Source organism: Otolemur garnettii, unplaced genomic scaffold, assembly GCF_000181295.1.
Source record: "Otolemur garnettii isolate 467f Iridium unplaced genomic scaffold, OtoGar3 scaffold00033, whole genome shotgun sequence".
Taxonomy (NCBI): domain Eukaryota; kingdom Metazoa; phylum Chordata; class Mammalia; order Primates; family Galagidae; genus Otolemur; species Otolemur garnettii.
The window spans coordinates 14,874,626-14,894,139 of NW_003852428.1; the positions used below are offsets into that span (position 1 = coordinate 14,874,626).

The 19,514-nt window shown below is 39.1% G+C and overlaps 1 protein-coding gene across 1 annotated transcript in view; it reads right to left on the reverse strand.

Annotated features, from left to right (window-relative positions):
* Positions 1-19,514, reverse strand: part of MARCH6 (membrane associated ring-CH-type finger 6) — a 102,088-nt gene that overhangs the window by 39,946 nt on the left and 42,628 nt on the right. Inside the window, 8 exon segments of the mRNA XM_012805006.2 lie at positions 1,266-1,387; positions 5,179-5,230; positions 7,406-7,438; positions 9,417-9,478; positions 12,271-12,460; positions 14,351-14,519; positions 17,787-17,859; positions 19,305-19,448. Of these exon segments, the coding sequence (XP_012660460.1) occupies positions 1,266-1,387; positions 5,179-5,230; positions 7,406-7,438; positions 9,417-9,478; positions 12,271-12,460; positions 14,351-14,519; positions 17,787-17,859; positions 19,305-19,448 (845 nt within the window).

The window sequence follows — 19,514 nt, forward strand, 5'->3', positions numbered from 1 at the left end:
TTAAGCGATTCTCTTCCCTCAGCCTCCCAAGTAGCTGGGACTACAGGCAGCCGCCACAACGTGTGGCTATTTTTTGGTTGTAGTTGTTCTTGTCTGGCAGGCCCAGGACGGATTCAAACCTGCCAGCTCAGGTACATGTGTCTGGCGCCCTAGCCACTGAGTTACAGGAGCCGAGGCCAGAATGTGATCTTGCAGGGCAGATATACAGAAAGTGAACACAAGATCCCAGATAGCCAGCGCTTCCTTAAAACAAGAAGTCCTTCTAGGACTCCAAGAGTTTATCTATCGATCTCTGGAAAACAATGATAAAATGCCAAAATTAAAGCAAAGTATTTAGACTATACTACAACTCAACATTCTAAGACAGTCCATTTCTTTTTAAAAACTTGATTAATATAGTTACTTTTCTAAATTTACTATGGAACACCTAGGGAAGAGGAGAGAAGAGAACACATGAGTTCCTGGAACAGGTGAAAAATTAGCCTGTAGAAAACTTTCCTGCGGTAGGCCTTGGGCAGAAAGGCTGATACTAGGCAGAAAGGCTGAGAAAGGCTGAGAGTGCATCATGGAATTTGAGAGAATCTCATTAGCAACATGACCACTGTCTAGTGAGCCACTGTTATTTTTTTAGACACAGAGTCTCACTTTGTCGCCCTCAGTAGAGTGCCATGGCATCACAGCTCACAGCAACCTCCAGCTCGTGGGCTTAGGGGAATCTCTTGCCTCAGCCTCCAGAGTAGCTGGGACTACAGGTGCCTGCCACAATGCCTGGCTATTTTTTTGTTGCAGTTTGGCCAGGGCCAGGTTTGAACCTGCCACCCTCAGTATATGGGGCCGGCGCCCTACTCACTGAGCCACAGGCGTCACCCGAGCCACTGTTAATTTATTTATTTTTTTTGAGACAGAGTCTCACTAAGTGGAGTACCATGGCATCATAGCTCACAGAAAGCTCAAACTCTTGGGCTCAAGCGATTCTCTTGCCTCAGCCTCCCAAATAGCTGGGACTATAGGCGCCACAACGCCCAGCTAGTTTGGTTTTTTTTTTTTAAGAGATGAGGTCTCACTCTTGCTCCAGCTGGCCTCAAACCCGTGAGATCAGGCAATGCACCCACCTTAGCCTCCCAAGTGCTAGGATTACAGGCGCGAGCCACCATGCCCAGCTGCCACTATTATTTTTAAAAGAAAAGAATGAGACAGTGTTGGCTAACTATTCCTTTGCATAAGACAGAATGAAAAAGGAAGTAACTCTTTAGAATATTATTTACTCAGCAAATATCAAGTTTGTGGGTAATTATAATAAATTACGTTTGTAGAAGTATTATACTCACGTGTTCTTCAAATCCCAAACCAACAAGGGAGAAATGACCGATGTGGTAAGGGCAAAATGCTAAAAGGAGGGAAAAAATCTCAATGTAAACTTCAATATCAATACAATACAACCTCCTAGTCCAATCCCCTGCTAAAAAGAACCAGGACTTCTTTGAAAAATGGATGTCTACAGAACTGGGCCAAAAATATAGCACCTGGGGCATTCTCTATAACCAGGAAACAAGAAAGTCATAAAGGTCTAATGGGACATGTCAAATGGATGCAGAGACCATTGCGAAGAGGTGTCAGAGGCCAAAGAGACAATGACATAACCATCAAAAATGATAATTATCAAAACTGATGAAAAAACACTGAATATATACAAACCCAAGAGCTTATAATGCTCAAAAAAGGGAAAGTCTAAAATAATAACTACAAAAAGAAAAAAGCAACATCACAAAAAACACTTCCATGTTTTGAAAATAATTACCACACCAACGGAAATAGTTACTAGACCAGTTTCTTATTCTGAAAACTGATAATTAAAAGGAAAAAAATTAAGCATCTGTCCCGCTTCTCCTGGGCCAATAAATTCAGCTTAACTGAATAGTCCTAGCTAATAAACAATTTCTTCTTCTTTACAGAAAAAGCCAGCAAATAACCATAAAAAGGGATAATTTAAAAATAATTTTGCCACACAAAATAAATGATTTAGGTAAGGATCAAAGACTAATAAAACCTAAAATCACTAGATGGACTGCATATTTTTATGGCATTAAAATATTACCTAAATTACTTTCTGATGTAAAGGGAAAAATGAAATCTAAGAGTAGAGTCCCAGCTTCTATCACCTGAATCCACTGATAAAAAAATAATACAACATCATATACTTCCTCTATGTTGTATCAAAGGCCAAAGGAACCAATGAAGAAACTGTCCCAAACATAATCAAAACTGAATTTACTGGGCCCTTTGATCTGGCTTCCAGTGCACAGGAAACTCAGGAGACAAAGGATAAAAGCAGAGGACATCCAAAAAGCATTCAGATGGGTGCAGAACATGACATACTGTAAAGAACAGTTATCCTCGTCTTGACAACAATCAACGGCAAAACAGGGTGGGGGTTGAAGGAAGCAAAGAGAATATTCTAGATTCCCAAAATTTAAGATTTAACAACTAAAAGTAATGTGTAGACCTTATCTAGGATCTTCAAATAATCAAATGCAAAATGGCATCTAAGAGAACCCAGGAATTTTAAATATGATAGATTATTAGGAAATTAAATTAGAGAAATTCTGCTAATTTTATAAGGTCTGACAATGACATTATGGTTAAGTAAGACAATATCTTTAAAATCTGCACAGTAAGAATTTTTATAGTCCTCTTTACTTCAAATTTTTCTGGCCATGTTTTACTTCATTCCTAATAATACAATTTAATTACCTTTTCTTTATGTTAGAAATGATTAAATAGCATAGTATATATTAGGGAAAGGGGTGACTCCATCATTAGGACAAAACTTAGAGTGAACCTACTATGAATTCTGTAGTAAACCTCTAAACCTTTTTGACTATTCTGCGGGTAGAAATTTTTTTGGCCATGTATTTCCAATATACTTAAATTTATTTATAAACTATACACATGTATTTTTTTTTTAACTAACATATTACGTGTACTATAAAAGACAAGAAATTTAAAGGGGTAAATGTAGAATTTTGCCTATTTTCTTCTCATTCCCCATTCTGAGGATGACTCAACTAAGCCCCTAGAAAAATTAATTTTTCAAGTTTTAATGCTATTTACAAATGTAATCATCAACCTTAAACACCAATGCCAACAATTTCCATCCCATTACACAGCAACTACTAGAAAGGTATCCTGAAATTAAGATCAGTTTCTCAGAATCATTCCCTTCTACGGGGAGACCAAACTTTGTATAAAACTACCAGTAGAACAAGGCAGGCATGAAAGAGACAGGAGTGGGCTTAATCCCAACAACTAAAGGAAAATGTTCCTAAAGCAATGGTTCTCAACCTGGGAGTCGCGACCCACAGGAACTATATTAAAGGGCTGCACCATTAGGAAGGTTGAGAACCACTGTCCTGTTTAATTTCAAAAAAGCCTAACAATATAATGTGCATGAATTTATTAAGATGAAGCTTTTTCCACAGTATAAGCCTAAGAGGTTGGATTAGAAATAAATTTACTTAGATGAGATTTGATTTTTATAAATGAAAGTTCTTATTTGTGTAATTCATATTTTAAAGGTAACCTATTTCTCCAAAGCAAGCTTTTCTGCAAGAGTGAAGACTAAATTTTTTACTCTCAAGAAAAACTTGGTCTGGCTCAAGGCCAGTAGCACCGTGGTTACGGCGCCAGCCACGTACACCTAGGGTGGCAAATTCAAACCCAGCCCAGGTCAGCTAAACAACTGCAACAGAAAAAATAGCCGGGCGTTGTGGTGGGCGCCTGTAGTCCCAACTACTTGGGAGGCTAAGGCAAGAGAATCTCTTAAGCCCAGGAGTTTGAAGTTGCTATGAGCTGTGATGCCACGGTACTCTACCAAGGATGACACAATGAGAGTCTCAAAAAAAATAAAAAAAATAAAAAAAAGAAAGAAAGAAAGAAAAGAAAAACTTGGTCAAGATAAAAACAGTTTCATAGTCTCCATATGATATTATTTTACATAATGAAAAATAAATGCAGAATAATATAGATACACTCCCACATGCAAGGGCAAAACAAAGAATGAGCTTTCTATTAAATTTGCAGCATCCTGAATATCTACTGAAAATTAAAAATCAACAGAAGTTTTTCAAAATATTTTGTCACAAGATAAATTTATTTTGCTCTTTTATAGATAACAGAAATCACTGTTTTTGTCTCATCCTCAATCCAAATATTTATTCTAAGCCTTTTCAACCATGTGGTTTCACTGCTTTCCGTAGTCCCAACAGACAGCAAATAACATGGAGTCTGATTGAGGTAGCCTTGACAAATCTTAATTCCTTCTCCTCAGCAGAGCTGAGGGGTACTCACAGGTACTAAGAAAGGAATTTCTCAAAGATCATCCCTATACAAAGATGTACATTGTCTGAGGTCTCTAAGACATAAACCTAGCACACCTAACAAGAACCCTCCGTCTGTCAGACTCTGCCTCCTCTCCCTTGAGAGATGGAATGGAATTCTAAGGCACTGGTTTACTTGACTTAGTTTCCCTTATCTCTACCAAAGTAGAAAAGCCTCTGTCAACTCAGTCTCCTCAACTGTGTTTTCCTTTCTCTAATTACTCCCAGCGGGAGGAGTATTCATATGCTGTCAGGGAATACTCACAGCTGCATTTGGAAAAGTATTTGGAAGTGACTTAGCATGTGCTGGAATCTGGTTCTAAGGGGAGTTCACACATGAAGAAGATGTATACTATCTTCCTACAAGCATATATCCACCTCTGATGACAAACCAGGGTCTCTGGAAGGCCTTGGTCAGGACTTTGACCATAAAAAACAAGATCTTCCACCATTGAAGACCACACAGATAATCGGCACAAAATTAATTCTGGAGATGGGATAAACCTAGCACACCTAACAAGAAGTTTATAGTTTACTGCTGAAATAACTGTTCTTAAGTTAGTCTAAAATGAGCAAAAAGACACAGAAATGCACAAAAGGAGAAACAGGTAAGTAAGTGCAGTCAGGGTTACTTAGGAAATCTGTTCTGACTGGAGCCTTCCTATATAGGATTCCTATCTAAAACTATTTTCATATAGTCCTTAATATTCCTATACTAAAAACAAAAGCCTATAGCAAGGCTCCTAGAAAACTAAACTCCTACCACAAAACTATAAAAAATAAAGGCACAAACACAACTTACCAAAAACAAGAATGAACAGTGTATTTAAAGACACCACCCAGAAGACATGTTCCTAAAGGAAAACAGCATTAATACAGCGGTATTTGACATGTTTAATTGGACTACCTCAGTTAGTTATGTACAGCTAAATACTGAGCCATTCCCCATGCTGACACTCACTAGCCTGTCCAAGCCCATTCATCTGGATCCACAACCTTCCCCAACCATCAGGTTAAATGATCCTTCCTAGACCTTTTTAGAAAATTTTCTCTGGTCAGGTGTCTAATCTTCCACAAATCCAACTGGCAAGAAGGATGATTAGTTTGTCTAAAAGAAATGGCTGCTACATTCCCATTTATCCTTAATTTTTTCAGATTCTCTGCCCTAAGTGCTCCTAAACTCTCCCTATCCCCAACATCTTTTATGCCTGAACCTCTAAGTTATCTTTTCTAAAAATTTCCTGCTGAAAAACCCCCCATTTGCTAAAAAAGACCTGACCAAGCCCTCTTCTGTGTCACTCTTATGTCCGATGTATTACTTTTGGTCACCAAATCTCTAACACATACCTCTAAAGCTCCTTTGCTTACTCGTTCATTTCTCTCTACTTAACTATAAAGCATCTTTGACAAGAGGGACTTTATTTCATTAATCACTGTATCCTCCAGTAACTATCACAACAGCTGGCATTCAGTACATATAAAATACTGTTCACTGAAGTAATGAAATCATTGATTTTTCCAATAATTCAAATGGGCTTAAGCCTGGGCACAGTGGCTCACACCTGTAATCCTAGCACTTTGGGAGACTCAGGATTGCTTGAGCTCAGAAGTTCCAGGCCAGCCTGAGCAAGAGTGAGACCTGGTCTCTACTAAAAATAGAAAAATTAGCCAGGTGTTGTGGTATGTGCCTATAGTCCCAGCTATTCAGGAGGCTGAGGCAGGAGAATCTCAAGCCCAGGAGTTTTGAGGTTCCCATGAGCTAGGCTGACACCAGGGCACACTAGCCGAGGTAGCAGAGAGAGACTCCATCTTTTAAAAAAAAAGGGGGGGGGGGATTGAGTCAATACCACTGTCTCAACAACTTGCCATTCACGAGGAAATGAAGGGTAAAAGATAAAAATGCCTTTCTAGGCTCAGTGCCTGTGGCTCAAGCAGCTAAAAGGCACCAGCCACATACACCTGAGCTGGCAGGTTTGAATCCAGCACGGGCCCACGGGCCCACCAAACGACGACAGCTGCAACCAAAAAACAGCTGGGCGTTTGGTGGGCATCTATAGTCTCAGCTACTTGGGAGGCAGAGGCAGGAGAATCACTTGAGCCCAGAAGCTAGAGGTTGCTATGAGCAGTGATGCCATGGCACTCTACCCAGGGCGACACCTTGAGGCTCTGTCTCAAAAAAAAAAAAAAAAAAAAAGCCTTTCTACACTATGACCAAACCTTGACTAGAAGCTCTTGAGTATCACAGCTCATTAATCTCACTCCCCCTGAACACTAACAACCTCTTCTGCCTTTATCTAGAGCCAGCTGAGGAAAAGGTCAACACTGAGGACAGCAAAGGAGACAGACAAAAATTATTTAGATCTTTGATGACACTGTTGGGCCTCTATATGAAGCATTCCTTGAGCCATTCTTCCTCAGAATTTCCTGTTTTCATTTCAGCCAATAGGGGTTCTGCTGCTTGCAGCCAAAGTCATCTTGATACTCTCAGTTGTTTAAAAATTCCAAATGGCACATGATTTTATATTACAGGACCTAAAAATATTTTTCCCTTAAAGAACAAGTGCTTTTAAAAATTGCTCTTCCCTTTAGAGTTGTAATCTTTACTACCAAGGCAGAGTGCCTAAGTAAACACGTGTAGTGTTTACTAAACTGCAGAAACATAAGATTAGCTTACTATGAAAATATGCAAAACTGCTTTGCTTTCCCCATACAGGCATTAAACATTGCAATATGAAATTTTAAAAGATAATGCATATTCTTTTTAACTACAATTATCTTTGGATTTCATTTGCGTTTCTAAAAGTCAAATATTTAATGGTAATTCTTTTAAAATAGTTATTACCTTTATGCTTTTCTAAAATTTTCAATACACAAAATATACTTTCTTCAACATATGAAGTGACCAAAAGCTAATGGGTATTTGACATTTAGTATAAAAAGGCAGCACATACTGTCAATCTGAAGTTACAAAATCATTCAGACAAAATTAACTCACAATTCTGGTATTACAAAGAATTAGTTTTACTTACCAGAAAAACTAGTGATCCATCAAGTCCTAACATCTAAAATAAACAAATAATAGTATCATTACTCTCAAGAATGGAGGAAAAACTATCCAATGTACTCAGTCTTACTATAAAACCAATTTATAGCTTTCATAAGCTATATGAAACTTTCTTATGAAAGCTATAACCCAATTATAGCCCAAGAAGAAGGGGAAAGGGGAGTGGGAGGGGAGTGGAGGGAGAGTAATGGGTGAGACCACACCTATGGTGCACCTTACAAGGGTACATGTGAAATTTACTACATAAATGTCTTAACACAATAACTAAGAAAATGCTGTGAAGGCTATGTTGACCAGTTTGATGAAAGCATTTCAAATTGTATGTAAAACCAGCACATTGTACCCTGTGATTGCATTAATGTACACAGCTATGATTTAATAAAAAATAATAAATAGTGAAAAAAAATTATCATTACTCTAAAATCCAACAGGATTTTCTATTCTAATTTTCCTTTCAGTATCTTTAAACAGTCCTCACCAGCTATTTTCCAATACTATCATTTTCAAACTAAAAAAATTACTGTTTATGAGAATGCTGTTTCCACTTATTCCAAATCACATGATTAGATAGTCTAAAAAAATTCCATCTTGGGTTTAATTCTTGCATAAGATAGAAACTTTTTATCTTATCTATCTTCTGTAATAATACAGAATACATAACTGTATTATTTTACCAACTGAATCATAAAAAATGCTACTTAAATTTAAATTGTTCCTTCATTTTTCAGAAGTCCACAATTTCAGGTAAAATATTCCTTAAACAGAGTAAGGTTTCTATCAAAGGCAAAAAGAGAGAAAAACACCCAGGCAAAGTGGCTCACACTTGTGATCCTACCATTCTGGGAGGCTGAACAGGGTGGCCTGCCTGACATCAGAATTTTCAGACCAGCCTGAGCAAGAGTGAGACCCCGTCTCTAAAAACAGCCAGGTGGGCTCACTGCCCACAGCACAATGGTTACAGCGCCAGCCACGTACACCAAGGCTGGTGGGTTCTAACCCAGCCCAGGCCAGCTAAACAACAATGACAACTGCAACAAAAACATAGCTAGGCATTGTGATGGGCACCTGTAGTCCCAGCTACTTGGGAGGCTGAAGCAAGAGGATTGCTTAAGCCCAGGAGTTGGAGTTGCTGTGAGCTGTGACACCACAGCACTCTACCAAGGGCGACATAATGAGACTGTTTCAAAAAGAAATAAATAAAATAGAAACAGATGGGTGTTTTGGTGGGAATCTGTAGTCCCACCTACTTGGGAGGCTGAGGCAAGAGAATTGCTTGAGCCCAAGAGTTTGAGATTGCTGTGGGTTATGATGCCATGGCACTATACCAAGAGGAATAAAGCAAGACTCTGTAAAAAAGAAAAAGAAATTTGTTCACAGGGCAGTCACAAGTTTTGTGTGCCCCTCACAATGATCCTGTTAAAATGTATGTGGTGGGTGCATGGGTGATCACTGCAATTTTTTTAACTGTACTATATGTTTGAAAAATTGTCTTGTAAAATTTTCAGAAAATTAAAAACAAAAAAAGAGAGAGAGAAACAGCCATCAGTGCTGGAATATTTTCAACACAAGCAGTACATCACTTAATTTTTTCTAGAAATTAAAATTCTGAGGCTGGGTGCAGCGGCTCATGTCAGTAATCCTAGCACTCTGGGAGGGCCAAGTGGGTGAACTGCCTGGGCTCAAGTGTTCAAGACCAGCCCAAGCAAGAGCAAGACCCTATCTCTAAAAATAACCAGGCACTGTGACAGGCTCCTATAGGCCCAGCTACTTGGGAGGCTGAGGAAAGAGAATCGCTTGAACCTCAGAGTTTGAGGGTAACAAAGTGAGACTCTGTTCAAAAAAGTAAAACAAAATTCTGATAACTGTTTTCATCAAATGTAACTACAAAATTAGTTTATGTATCTAAATATGCCCAACTTAAAGTATATTTTAGTCTTAAAACACCAGAAAGCTTGATAAAGAAAGGTCTTACTCACTCTTTCCCATGTAAGCTCTTCTGCAGCTCGGTCCCATTCTAACGCATTCCAGTTCATGTCATCTGGAAATAAAATTGCAATTTAAAGATTGCTGATGGAACGTACCTAAAAATAGTAAAACACACTTTTTTAATTTAGTACTTTGTAAGCTGTTGTTGTGAAGCTAAACTACACTACAAAATTTTCCACACTGAGTATCTGCTTTTTAGGCAACAACTATAGTACATAACATATATATAAATAAATAATACATGTAAGATGATACTAGGTTGAGATAAGTACTGAAAAGGAAATAAACAGGGTTATATGAAAAAGAGAAATTCAATAGGTCTGAATCAGGAATGAATCTAGAGCTTTAAGAAAAGTCAGGAAGCCAGGGACTAGCATTCTCTGATAATTAGAATAGTATGAAAGGGGCTTGGCGCCCATAGTTCAGTGGTTGGGGCACTGGCCACATACACCGTGGCTGGTGGGTTACAGCCCAGTCCTACTAAACAACAATGACAACTGAAACAAAAAAAAAATAGCCGGGCGTTGTGACAGGTGCCTATAGTCCCAGCTACTTGGGAAGCTGAGGCAAGAGAATTGCTTAAGCCCAAGAGTCTGAAGTTGCTGTGAGCTATGACACCACAGCACTCTACCAAGGGCAACAGTGAGACCCTGTCTCAAAAAAAAAAAAAATATGAAAGGCAGACAGGGATCAAGTCATATAAGATAAATGTGGAGTTTGGCTTTTATTTACTTTCTTTTTTTTTTTTTTGAGACAGAGCCTCAAGCTGTCACCCTGGGTAGAGTGTTATGGCATCACAGCTCACAGCAACCTCTAACTCCTGGGCTCAAGCGATTCTCCTGCCTCTACCTCCCAAGTAGCTGGGACTACAGGCGCCTGCTACAAAGCCATCATTGTTGTTTTGGCGGGTCTGGGCTGGATTCAAACCAGCCAGCTCAGGTGTATGTGGCTGGTGCCTTAGCCGCTTAAGCCATAGGCACGGAGCCTATTTACTCTTTCATATAATGGAAAAATCGCTGAAAGATTTAAAAGCAAGCGAGTAAAGGGCGGCGCCCATAGCTCAGTGGGTAGAGCCCTGGTCACATACCCAGGCTGGTGGGTTCAAACCTGGCCCAGGCCAGCTAAGCAACAATGACAACTGCAAAATAGCGTTGTGGCAGGCGCCTGCAGAACCAGCTACTTGGGAGGCTGGGGCAAGAGAATCACTTAAGCCCAAGAGGTTTGAGGTTGCTGTGAGTTGTGACGCCACAGTACTCTACCAAAGATGACATAATGGGACTGTCTCAAAAAAAAAAAAAAGCAACAGAGTAGGGGCGAGGTACTATGGCTCACATCTGTAATCTGAACACTTTGGGAAGCAGAGACAGCAGGACTGCCAGGAGTTTGAGACCAGCCTGGGCAGCAGAGTAAGACCCCGCTCTACAAAAAAATAAAATAAATTAGCCAGGGATGGTGGCATGTACCTATACAGCCCCAGCCTACTCAAAAAGCTGAGGCAGGGTCGCTCTGCCCAGTAGTTTTAAGACTGCAGTGAGCTATAATCATGCCATTGCACTCCAGCATGGGTAACAGAGTGAGACCTTTTCTCAAAACAAACAAATAAAATAAAGGCCAAAGAGTGGTAAGAACTATGTAGGGCAAGAACAGAAGGAGGAAGACCAATTAGGAGTTACTGCTTTACATCAAGGGAAAAATAACAGCCAGCACTACAGTAGCAGCAGGCTGCATTCTCCAAGCCTCTGAGGTCTCCCTGAAAGGATCCCCTGCTCTCACTACACAAGTCTCTTCTTCTCATCCTTTAGTTCTCAGCTCAAATATCACTTACTCTGCACTATCAGGGAATTCTAACATAAATAACATCTCTCCCCATCCTCAGAGAAACCTGAACAACACTCATCACAATGTGTATTTCCTACTTCTTCACTTGACCAAAATCTCCATGAAGGCAAGAAACTGGTGTTTTGTTCACATCTACACACCCAGTGTCTAGCATAAGATACTCAAATATTAGCCATCTCAAGTAGACCCAGAGACAATACAGTGACTGACAGGAAAACTCTGGGGTGGGAAGAAATAATGAGAGACAGTAAGCAACTGACAGTTGACTAGCAGACCCAGTCTTGGTTCTTATTTTCCGTTCTGGAGTTCGCACTGATAGAAAATGAGAAATTGGTTTCTTTTGGCACACCTGGTCTGCAGTATACATTTCAAGAATTTCATCATTATTTATTTTTTTTTTATTTCAGTAGAGGGCCATGGCGTCAACAGCAACTCAAACTCCTGGGCGTAAGCCATTCTCTTGCCTCAGCCTCCCAAGTAGCTGGGACTATCGGTGCCCATCACAATGCCTGAGTATTTTTGCTGCTGTTGTTGTTGCAGTTGTCATTGTTTTTAGCTGGCCAGGGCCGATTTCAAACCCGTCAACCTCGGTGTATGTGGCTGGCACAGTAACCACTGTGCTATGGGCACCGAGCCATTCATCTTTATTTTGAAAGTGGTAGTAACTCAATAGAAAAGGAACAAGGGAAGCAAACAAGGTAAATCTGTATCAAATTCCTTAAAAAAAAAAATTAATGATCTATCCAGCCTGAAAAAAAATTTCTTCCTATCCATTCTATTAGTATGCAAAGGAGGATTTTAAAACACAAAATGTGCCCTGCTTCATAGAAAAAAAATTTACGCATGTGTATATCCACAAATGTCAGTTTGCCAAAATAAAGTAAAAATAGGTTAGAAATAGAATTTTAAAACATTAAAATGAGAACTCCAGTCTTCTTACTCAATGCGAGTTGAGAACAAACTCATGGTCTTAAAGAAATGAGTGAGCACACCCCAAAGCCATACCCTGGGCTCCATTATTAGCATCTGCTGCGTCTTCCACGCCAGCGTCATCTTCCTCCTCATTGTCCTCCTCCTCCTCTTCTGCCTGATCATCCTGTGCATCGGGGTTCTCCCCTACCACTGCATTCTCAGCTGGTGGGTTAGCAGGCTGATCAGCAGCAGCATTATCTGCACCATTTCCTCCTGCTGGAGCCTAAAATGACAGTAAAGACCCCGAAATTTGGATAACTTTTCTGTTTTGTTCTATTTCCAAGTCACGCTCTCCCTGCTAAAATAAAACCAGCAAATCATACCAAAATTTAAAAAAAACACACATACACCTTTCAAAGACATCTTTTCTAAATGTTACTGATTTCTTACCAACTTAGTACTTAAGAACATAAACTCACTTCACAATGAATAGTCATTTAGTACATATATTTTCGTGATTAACATAATTTATGTTAAATATATATTTAATTTATATACATTGTTAATATAAATATGTACATATATGTTTATACATGTTTAACATATATAAACTATATAATTTAGTCATTAACATTTCACCAAACATTATAAAAGTGAGAAGTACAAATCTGGCTACCTCAAATTTATATTTCTCATTTTTATTGACTGCCTCACAGATAAAAATATGTATTCTTTTTAAATTTATATATATATATATAACTTAATTCTCCACATAAAAACACTTGCATAAATGATTTTTAATTTTTGCTTAGTAGATAAGACTGTGATATGGACTTCATCAGTTGCCAAATGCATCTTCCTCAGGCTCTTCCTAAGTTCTGCCACCTACCAATGCAAAGACATAGCTGCAGTTAATTGTTAATAGTTATGTTAAAATACTTGACTCCAAAGGGGGTTAATGAGAAAGCTGCATTAATAGCTTCAGAATATAAGGTATCATGATAAAAGCATTAATACTCGATAATAATGGAGTCAATTTTTACGGTCTACTATCTATGCAAGTTCTTCAAAGAAGTTGAATTCTGTAAAGAAAAAGAAATCAGTTTCATCAAAGCACAATTTGATGAAATCGATGTACACATTGACAAAAGCAGCAGTTCCTAACAAGAAAAATTACATCAATAGGGCAGCGCCCGTAGCTCAGTCAGCAGGGCCCCACCACATGTACCTAGGGTGGTGAGGTCAAACCCAGCCCGGGCCTGCTAAGCAACAATGACAACCGCAACCAAAAAATAGCCCGGCTAATGTGGTGGGCACCTGTAGTCCCAGCTACTTGGAAGGCTGAGGCAAGAAAATAGCTTAAGCCCAAGAGTTTGAGGTTGCTTTGAGCTGTAATGGCACAGAACTCTACCCAGGGTGACAGCTTGAGACTCTGTCTCCAAAAAAAAAAAAAGAAAAGAAAGAAAAATTACATCAGTAATCATTTTTAGTATTTTATAAGCTATTTTTTCATGATGAAATTTTGTAAAGAATAAACTTTTTTATGCAAGTGGCTAATCTGTGATAATTTCAGCACCATAATTTCTCAGCAAGCAAGATACTAAAAATTACTAGATCCTCCTCTTCTGAATACCTCTTGTACCTTAGATGCCCTTGCTTACATTGTCCCTATATCTAAGCATATCATCACTCCTGAAGAAAAAATAAAACTGCACAAGACTATTATCAACAGTGTTCTAATATTTCTACTTCTAGTAATCCTCCAACTCTGGAGGAAAGACAAAGCGTTTTACTGATGGTACTAAGATACTGATAAACAAAGAGGTGGGGCAGCCTCCTTAACATTTATGCAGCATGTCAGAAACATATCCAGAAGTTCCTATCTTAACTTTCAGGCCCCAGTTAAGCAGTTAACCCAGGCAAAGAGAATGACAAGAGTATTTTATCCTACCCCCTAATATGGCTCCCAATCTAGCTAGAAAATTAAGAAGCAAATACACAATTTGATTTTTCACACCTCCATTAATATTCACCCAAACTTTTCCACTTTCCTCCTTTGAAACAGCAAAAGAATATTTATAGGGGACATGGGATCAAAGATTTGAATCTTAGAGGGAGACAATAATTTTCACGTACTACCCAAGAAAATCAACTGTGAAGGTGGGGCAGTTACCTCATTTTGGTGGTGCCCAGCAGCATTGAAGGGTGGAGCAGCGTGCTCCAACCAAATTGGTGCTCCCCCATGGACTATCTGCTCTCGCAACCACACCAGGCTGATGAATGCACACAGTGTGCATGTAACCACGAAACAACCCTGCAAACAATCTGCCAACAAATTTTCCCTATTAAAGAAAGAAATGACACATAATTACTCCAAAGAACACTTAAAAATCAAGAAACCAAAGGTTAACATTTTGTTTAACATGAAAACCTCAAGAAAAAGCCTCAGAAAGGTAAATCTTAATTTGGGGGATAAAAATCAATTTCTTCGAAAGAGTTACCTGTGATAATTCTATCTTATAAGCTCACTAATATATACATTTATGTATCTATATATGTATTATAGTGGACATAAAATAACATCAAACCTATACAGTAATGAGCTATCCGCAACCTGCTTTTTGAACATGGCCAAGAAAAAGGAAAGCAGCAAGCAACAAAGACAAAAACAGCCAAACACTCGACAAAGGAAAAGCATTCAATTTACATACTTTACTTAAACAACTCTGTCCAGACCTTACTAAAAATTTATCCACCCTTATTTTGCAGACAAGATTAAAAGCTTGATTAGCTGACACCTGAGCTCACATAAATTAAAGGAATCATCAAATCAGAACGTGCCTTCAGACAGTCCTAATGATAATATAAGAAATGAAGCCTGAGAGATACTCAGTATGCCATTGATAAGACAAGGAAGTCTAGAATACATTTTACAGAAAATTTTCACTTAGAAAACAAATCAAGTTTTGATGCTAACTGCAAGTATATAAAAGTATACTAGTTTCCCAACAAATCCAGAGGGCAAATTATGATTCTTCTAGTAACCACACATAAAAATACATATATAATACATGGAATACTGTAATACTGAAGACCCTCTTTTCTTTTTCCTTTCTGAACAGGTTTATCCTTTCCTAGTCCATGTCTACGATTTCAGAATAATTCAGGAATAACTCAAATATCTTTAGCCTTTGGAAAATCCATTATTTTAATGAAATGACTTTCTTCCTCCATGAAAAACCTATGGAAGGGTTAATCTGGTAAACCTCAGCCTAGCACCTCCAAACTTAAAACTGGAATGGCCCTCATACGATATTACATGCAATATAGCCTAAATCATAAGGGGTATCCTAACTACCCACTTACTAAGGAATCCTCTGAGACCATTACATTTTGACATGCTCTCTACTCCTTCCTTGACATCAGCAATGAAGAAAATAGCTGCTTGTTACAGATTTTAAATGGTGACAAACTCAGCCAGGTACAGTAGCTCACACTTGTAACCCTAGCACTCTGGGAGACCGAGGAGAGTTGGGGGGTTGCTTGAGCTTCGGAGTTCGAGATCAACCTGAGCAAAGGTTAGACTCCATCTTTACTAAAAAATCGAAAAATTAGCCAGTGTATGGCATGCACCTGGAGTTCCAATTACCAGGGAGACTGAAGTAGGAGGACCACTTGAGCCCAGGAATGAGAGATTGCAGTGAGCTACAATGATGCCACTGTACTCTACCCAGGGCTACAGAGTGAGACTCTGTCATAAATAAATAAATCAAATGACAAGCTCTAGAGTTTTTTCCCCAAGCTTTCAATCTGAGGTTTTGTAAATTGCCTATAATGTTACCCAAGCTCCAGAGCCCAGAAGAGGACTTTCAAGCTTCCACTCTTATCCCTGAGACTACCATGTAAAAAAGCCCTCTATCCTTCTGAAAGATGAGAGGTCATGTAGGGGAGACCCAAGACACCTTAGCTGAAACCATCTTACACCGTTAAGTCCTTGTAAAACATCTTAGTGACCTATGCAAGCCTAATAGATGAACAGCTCAGCTAAGCCCAGCCCAAATTGCTGACCCCCAGAATTAAAAGCAAATAAAACGGTGATTGTTCAAGCCACTAAGTTTTGGGACAGTGTTTTTCATTTTTTGTATCAATAGCTAGTTGATATGGTGCACTCTGATATGATCCCAATTATTGAACTATAGAACTTAGCAACTGCTAATATATTAAAACTTAAAAGTAAAATTATCCCACCCCACCCCCAAAAAAGTATTCTATACTGAATAAAAAACATTACTCTGAAAAAAAGTAGTTGAGTTGGGGTGGCACCTGTGGCTCAGTGAGTAGGGCACCGGCCCCATATACCCAGGATGGCAGGTTTGAACCCAGCCCCAGCCAAACTACAACAAAAATAGCTGAGCATTGGGGCCAACGCCTGTAATCCCAGCTACTCAGGAAGCTGAAGCAAGAGAATCACCTAAGCCCAAGAGCTGGAGGTTGCTGTGAGCTGTGACACCACAGCACTCTACTGAGGGTGACAAAGTGAAATGCTATCTCAAAAAAAAGTTGGCAGCACCTGTGGCTCAAAGGAGTAGGGCACCAGGCCCATAAGCCGGGGGTGGCAGGTTCAAACCCAGCCCCCACCAAAAACTGCAAAAAAAAAAAAAAAAGTAGTTGAGTTACAACTGCATTCAGAAAAAAACCAAGTCAATTTTTCAAATTGTAAAAGGGCAGCATTTGTTACAAAACCAAGCAATATCCAAATGCACAATTTCTTTTCACTATTCCCACTGGGCCTCCAGGATTTCTCTGGTTTCAATGAGTAGTCTTTTTTTTTTTTTTGAGAACAGAGTCTCACCCAAGTAGCCCCTGGTAGAGTACTGTGTCATCATAGCTCACAGCAGCCCAAAACTCTTGGGCTCAAGTGATCCTCCCACTTCAGCTTTCTAAGCAGCTGGAATTACAGGCACCTGCCCAGCTAGTTTTAAAGACAGGAATCTCGCTCTTGCTCAGGCTGTTCTAAAACTCCTAAGCTCAAGCAATCCACCCACCTCAGCCTCTCAGAATGCTACGATAATAAGTGTGAGCCACTGCACCTGGCCTAATGAGTAGACAATTCAGGTGGCCCATAAGCCAATCAAGTCAGAGAGAAAAGGGGAGCCTGACAACATAAGGAAAGCAATAATGAACAATATCAAAATAAGATACAGTAAAACAGCTACAATGAACAAGTTTTTATCATCTACAGTCTAATAGCCACAAGAAACATTTTAAAAATAAATGTCAGTTCAAGTATATGTGTTAAAAACACCAAGTTTAAAAGAACTTTCAGCATACAAACACAGTACAGTAGTATATCTCAAACTGCATGACAGCCAACCAGTCATCCCACCATTACAAAACAGTCCTTTAAAACAGGTACACTGTAAAAGTAACGACAACTACATTTATTAGTTACTTCCACTACATGTAGCTACAAATAATAGGAAACATAAATTATTTTCCTCAAAATAGAAAAAGAATCTTCAAATTGTAACAAAATTGTGAAGAAAAAAACTAAGCCTTATAGTATCTACCTTGTGCAATCTTCATGGTCACACAAGTTCAATACTCACGTGGATAACATGTCTAGCGGCAGTGTCAGTAGTGAGCTCACGGAGCCAGTAAACAAGCACTTGTAGATGCGGCCTACCAAAAAAGAGAAAACAATCTCAAGCAAAGATCTCCAAACTTATGGAGAATTTTTTCCAATTTGCAATTCCAGAATTCATTACATCTACTCATGAAAATAAAGAGTCTCAGTTCTGGAGGTAAACATCTTTACAATTAGGAAAAATTTTCAGGAAAGTATATTGCAATGCCACCAATGGCTGACAATATTTTTTAAAGCATACATTTAAGGGTCCTCTAATAGAGAATATCCTTATTCTAAATTCTTAGAATATATTATCCTACATTCTGGTGGTTGAAGAAAAAGATGAAATATGGGTGAATGCACTGCCCTCCCCTTATCCTCTTAGTCAGAAAAGGCAGAATGGCTTTTAGACAGGCAGAATTCTAGATAGGATGAGATAATAGGCCACAGATCTGAAAATGGGGCACAAAAAGCTGAGATTTTTCAGGCAGTGCCTATGGCTCAGTGAGTAGGGCACCAGCCACATACACCAAAGGTGGCGGGTTCAAGCCTGGCCTGGGGCCTGCTAAACACCAATGACAACTGCAACCAAAAAGTAGCCAAGCCTTGTGGTAGGCACCTACAGTCCCAGCTACTCGGGAGGCTGAGGCAAGAGAATCGCTTAAACCCAACAGTTTGAGGTTGCTGTGAGCTGTGATGTCACAGCATTCTACTTAGGGCAACACAGTGAGACTTTGTCTCAAAAAAAAAAAAAAAGAAAGAAAGAAAGAAAGAAAGATGAGTCTTCCAATTATCCAAGACCATGACATATGTAGTATTTTTTAAAGGGAGTTGGGGAATCCCAAAATAATACATATTTTGCAGTTCTTGAAAGCTCTAGTATAATTCAAAAAATAAAATCTGATTTTCTTCTAATTATGGTTTCATTTTGCTATTTCTATTCTTTCATGAACTTTTATAATTAGTCCCTCTGTATTTTTCTTTCCCACATTCATTCAAGAAACTGATCTGGCTCAGCGCCTGTGGCTCAAGTGGCTAAGGCGCCAGCCATGTACACCCAAGGTGACGGGTTCGAATCCAGCCCGGGCCCACCAAACAACAATGTCGGCTGCAACCAAAAAATAGCCGGGCTTTGTGGCGGGCGCCTGTGGTCCCAGCTACTTGGGAGGTGGAGGCAGGGAACTCGCTTGAGCCCAGGAGTTGGAGGTTGCTGTGAGCTGAGATGCCACGGCACTCTACCCAGGGGGACAGCTTGAGGCTCCTGTCTCAAAAAAAAAAAAAAAAAGAAACTGATCTATTAAAAAAATCAATCTTAGTTCAGATGAATGTTTTCTAAATGAGGCTTTCCTAGCATGACATTAAAATATCAAATAATTAAACATCATTCAAACAATATAATTAAACATCATTCAAACAATAATATGATACAGTATTACTTTATAACATTAAATAGTTACAGAGTATTTCAGTAAGTCCAACCAGAGGCCTGAATACTCACATGCTGTAAGAGGAACAACTCCCAACCATGCAAAGGCCACAAGTGTATAATGAAACCAGTATCTTATTGCAGTACCAATACTTGTAACCAGGCCAGCAAATATGTCTTGAATTGGAAGCCGTGAAGGCATATCTGGGGAATAAACTATAAAAGGAGAGAATTACATATAATTTTACGAAGATTCAAAAATAGCTTAACTCAAAATAGGCA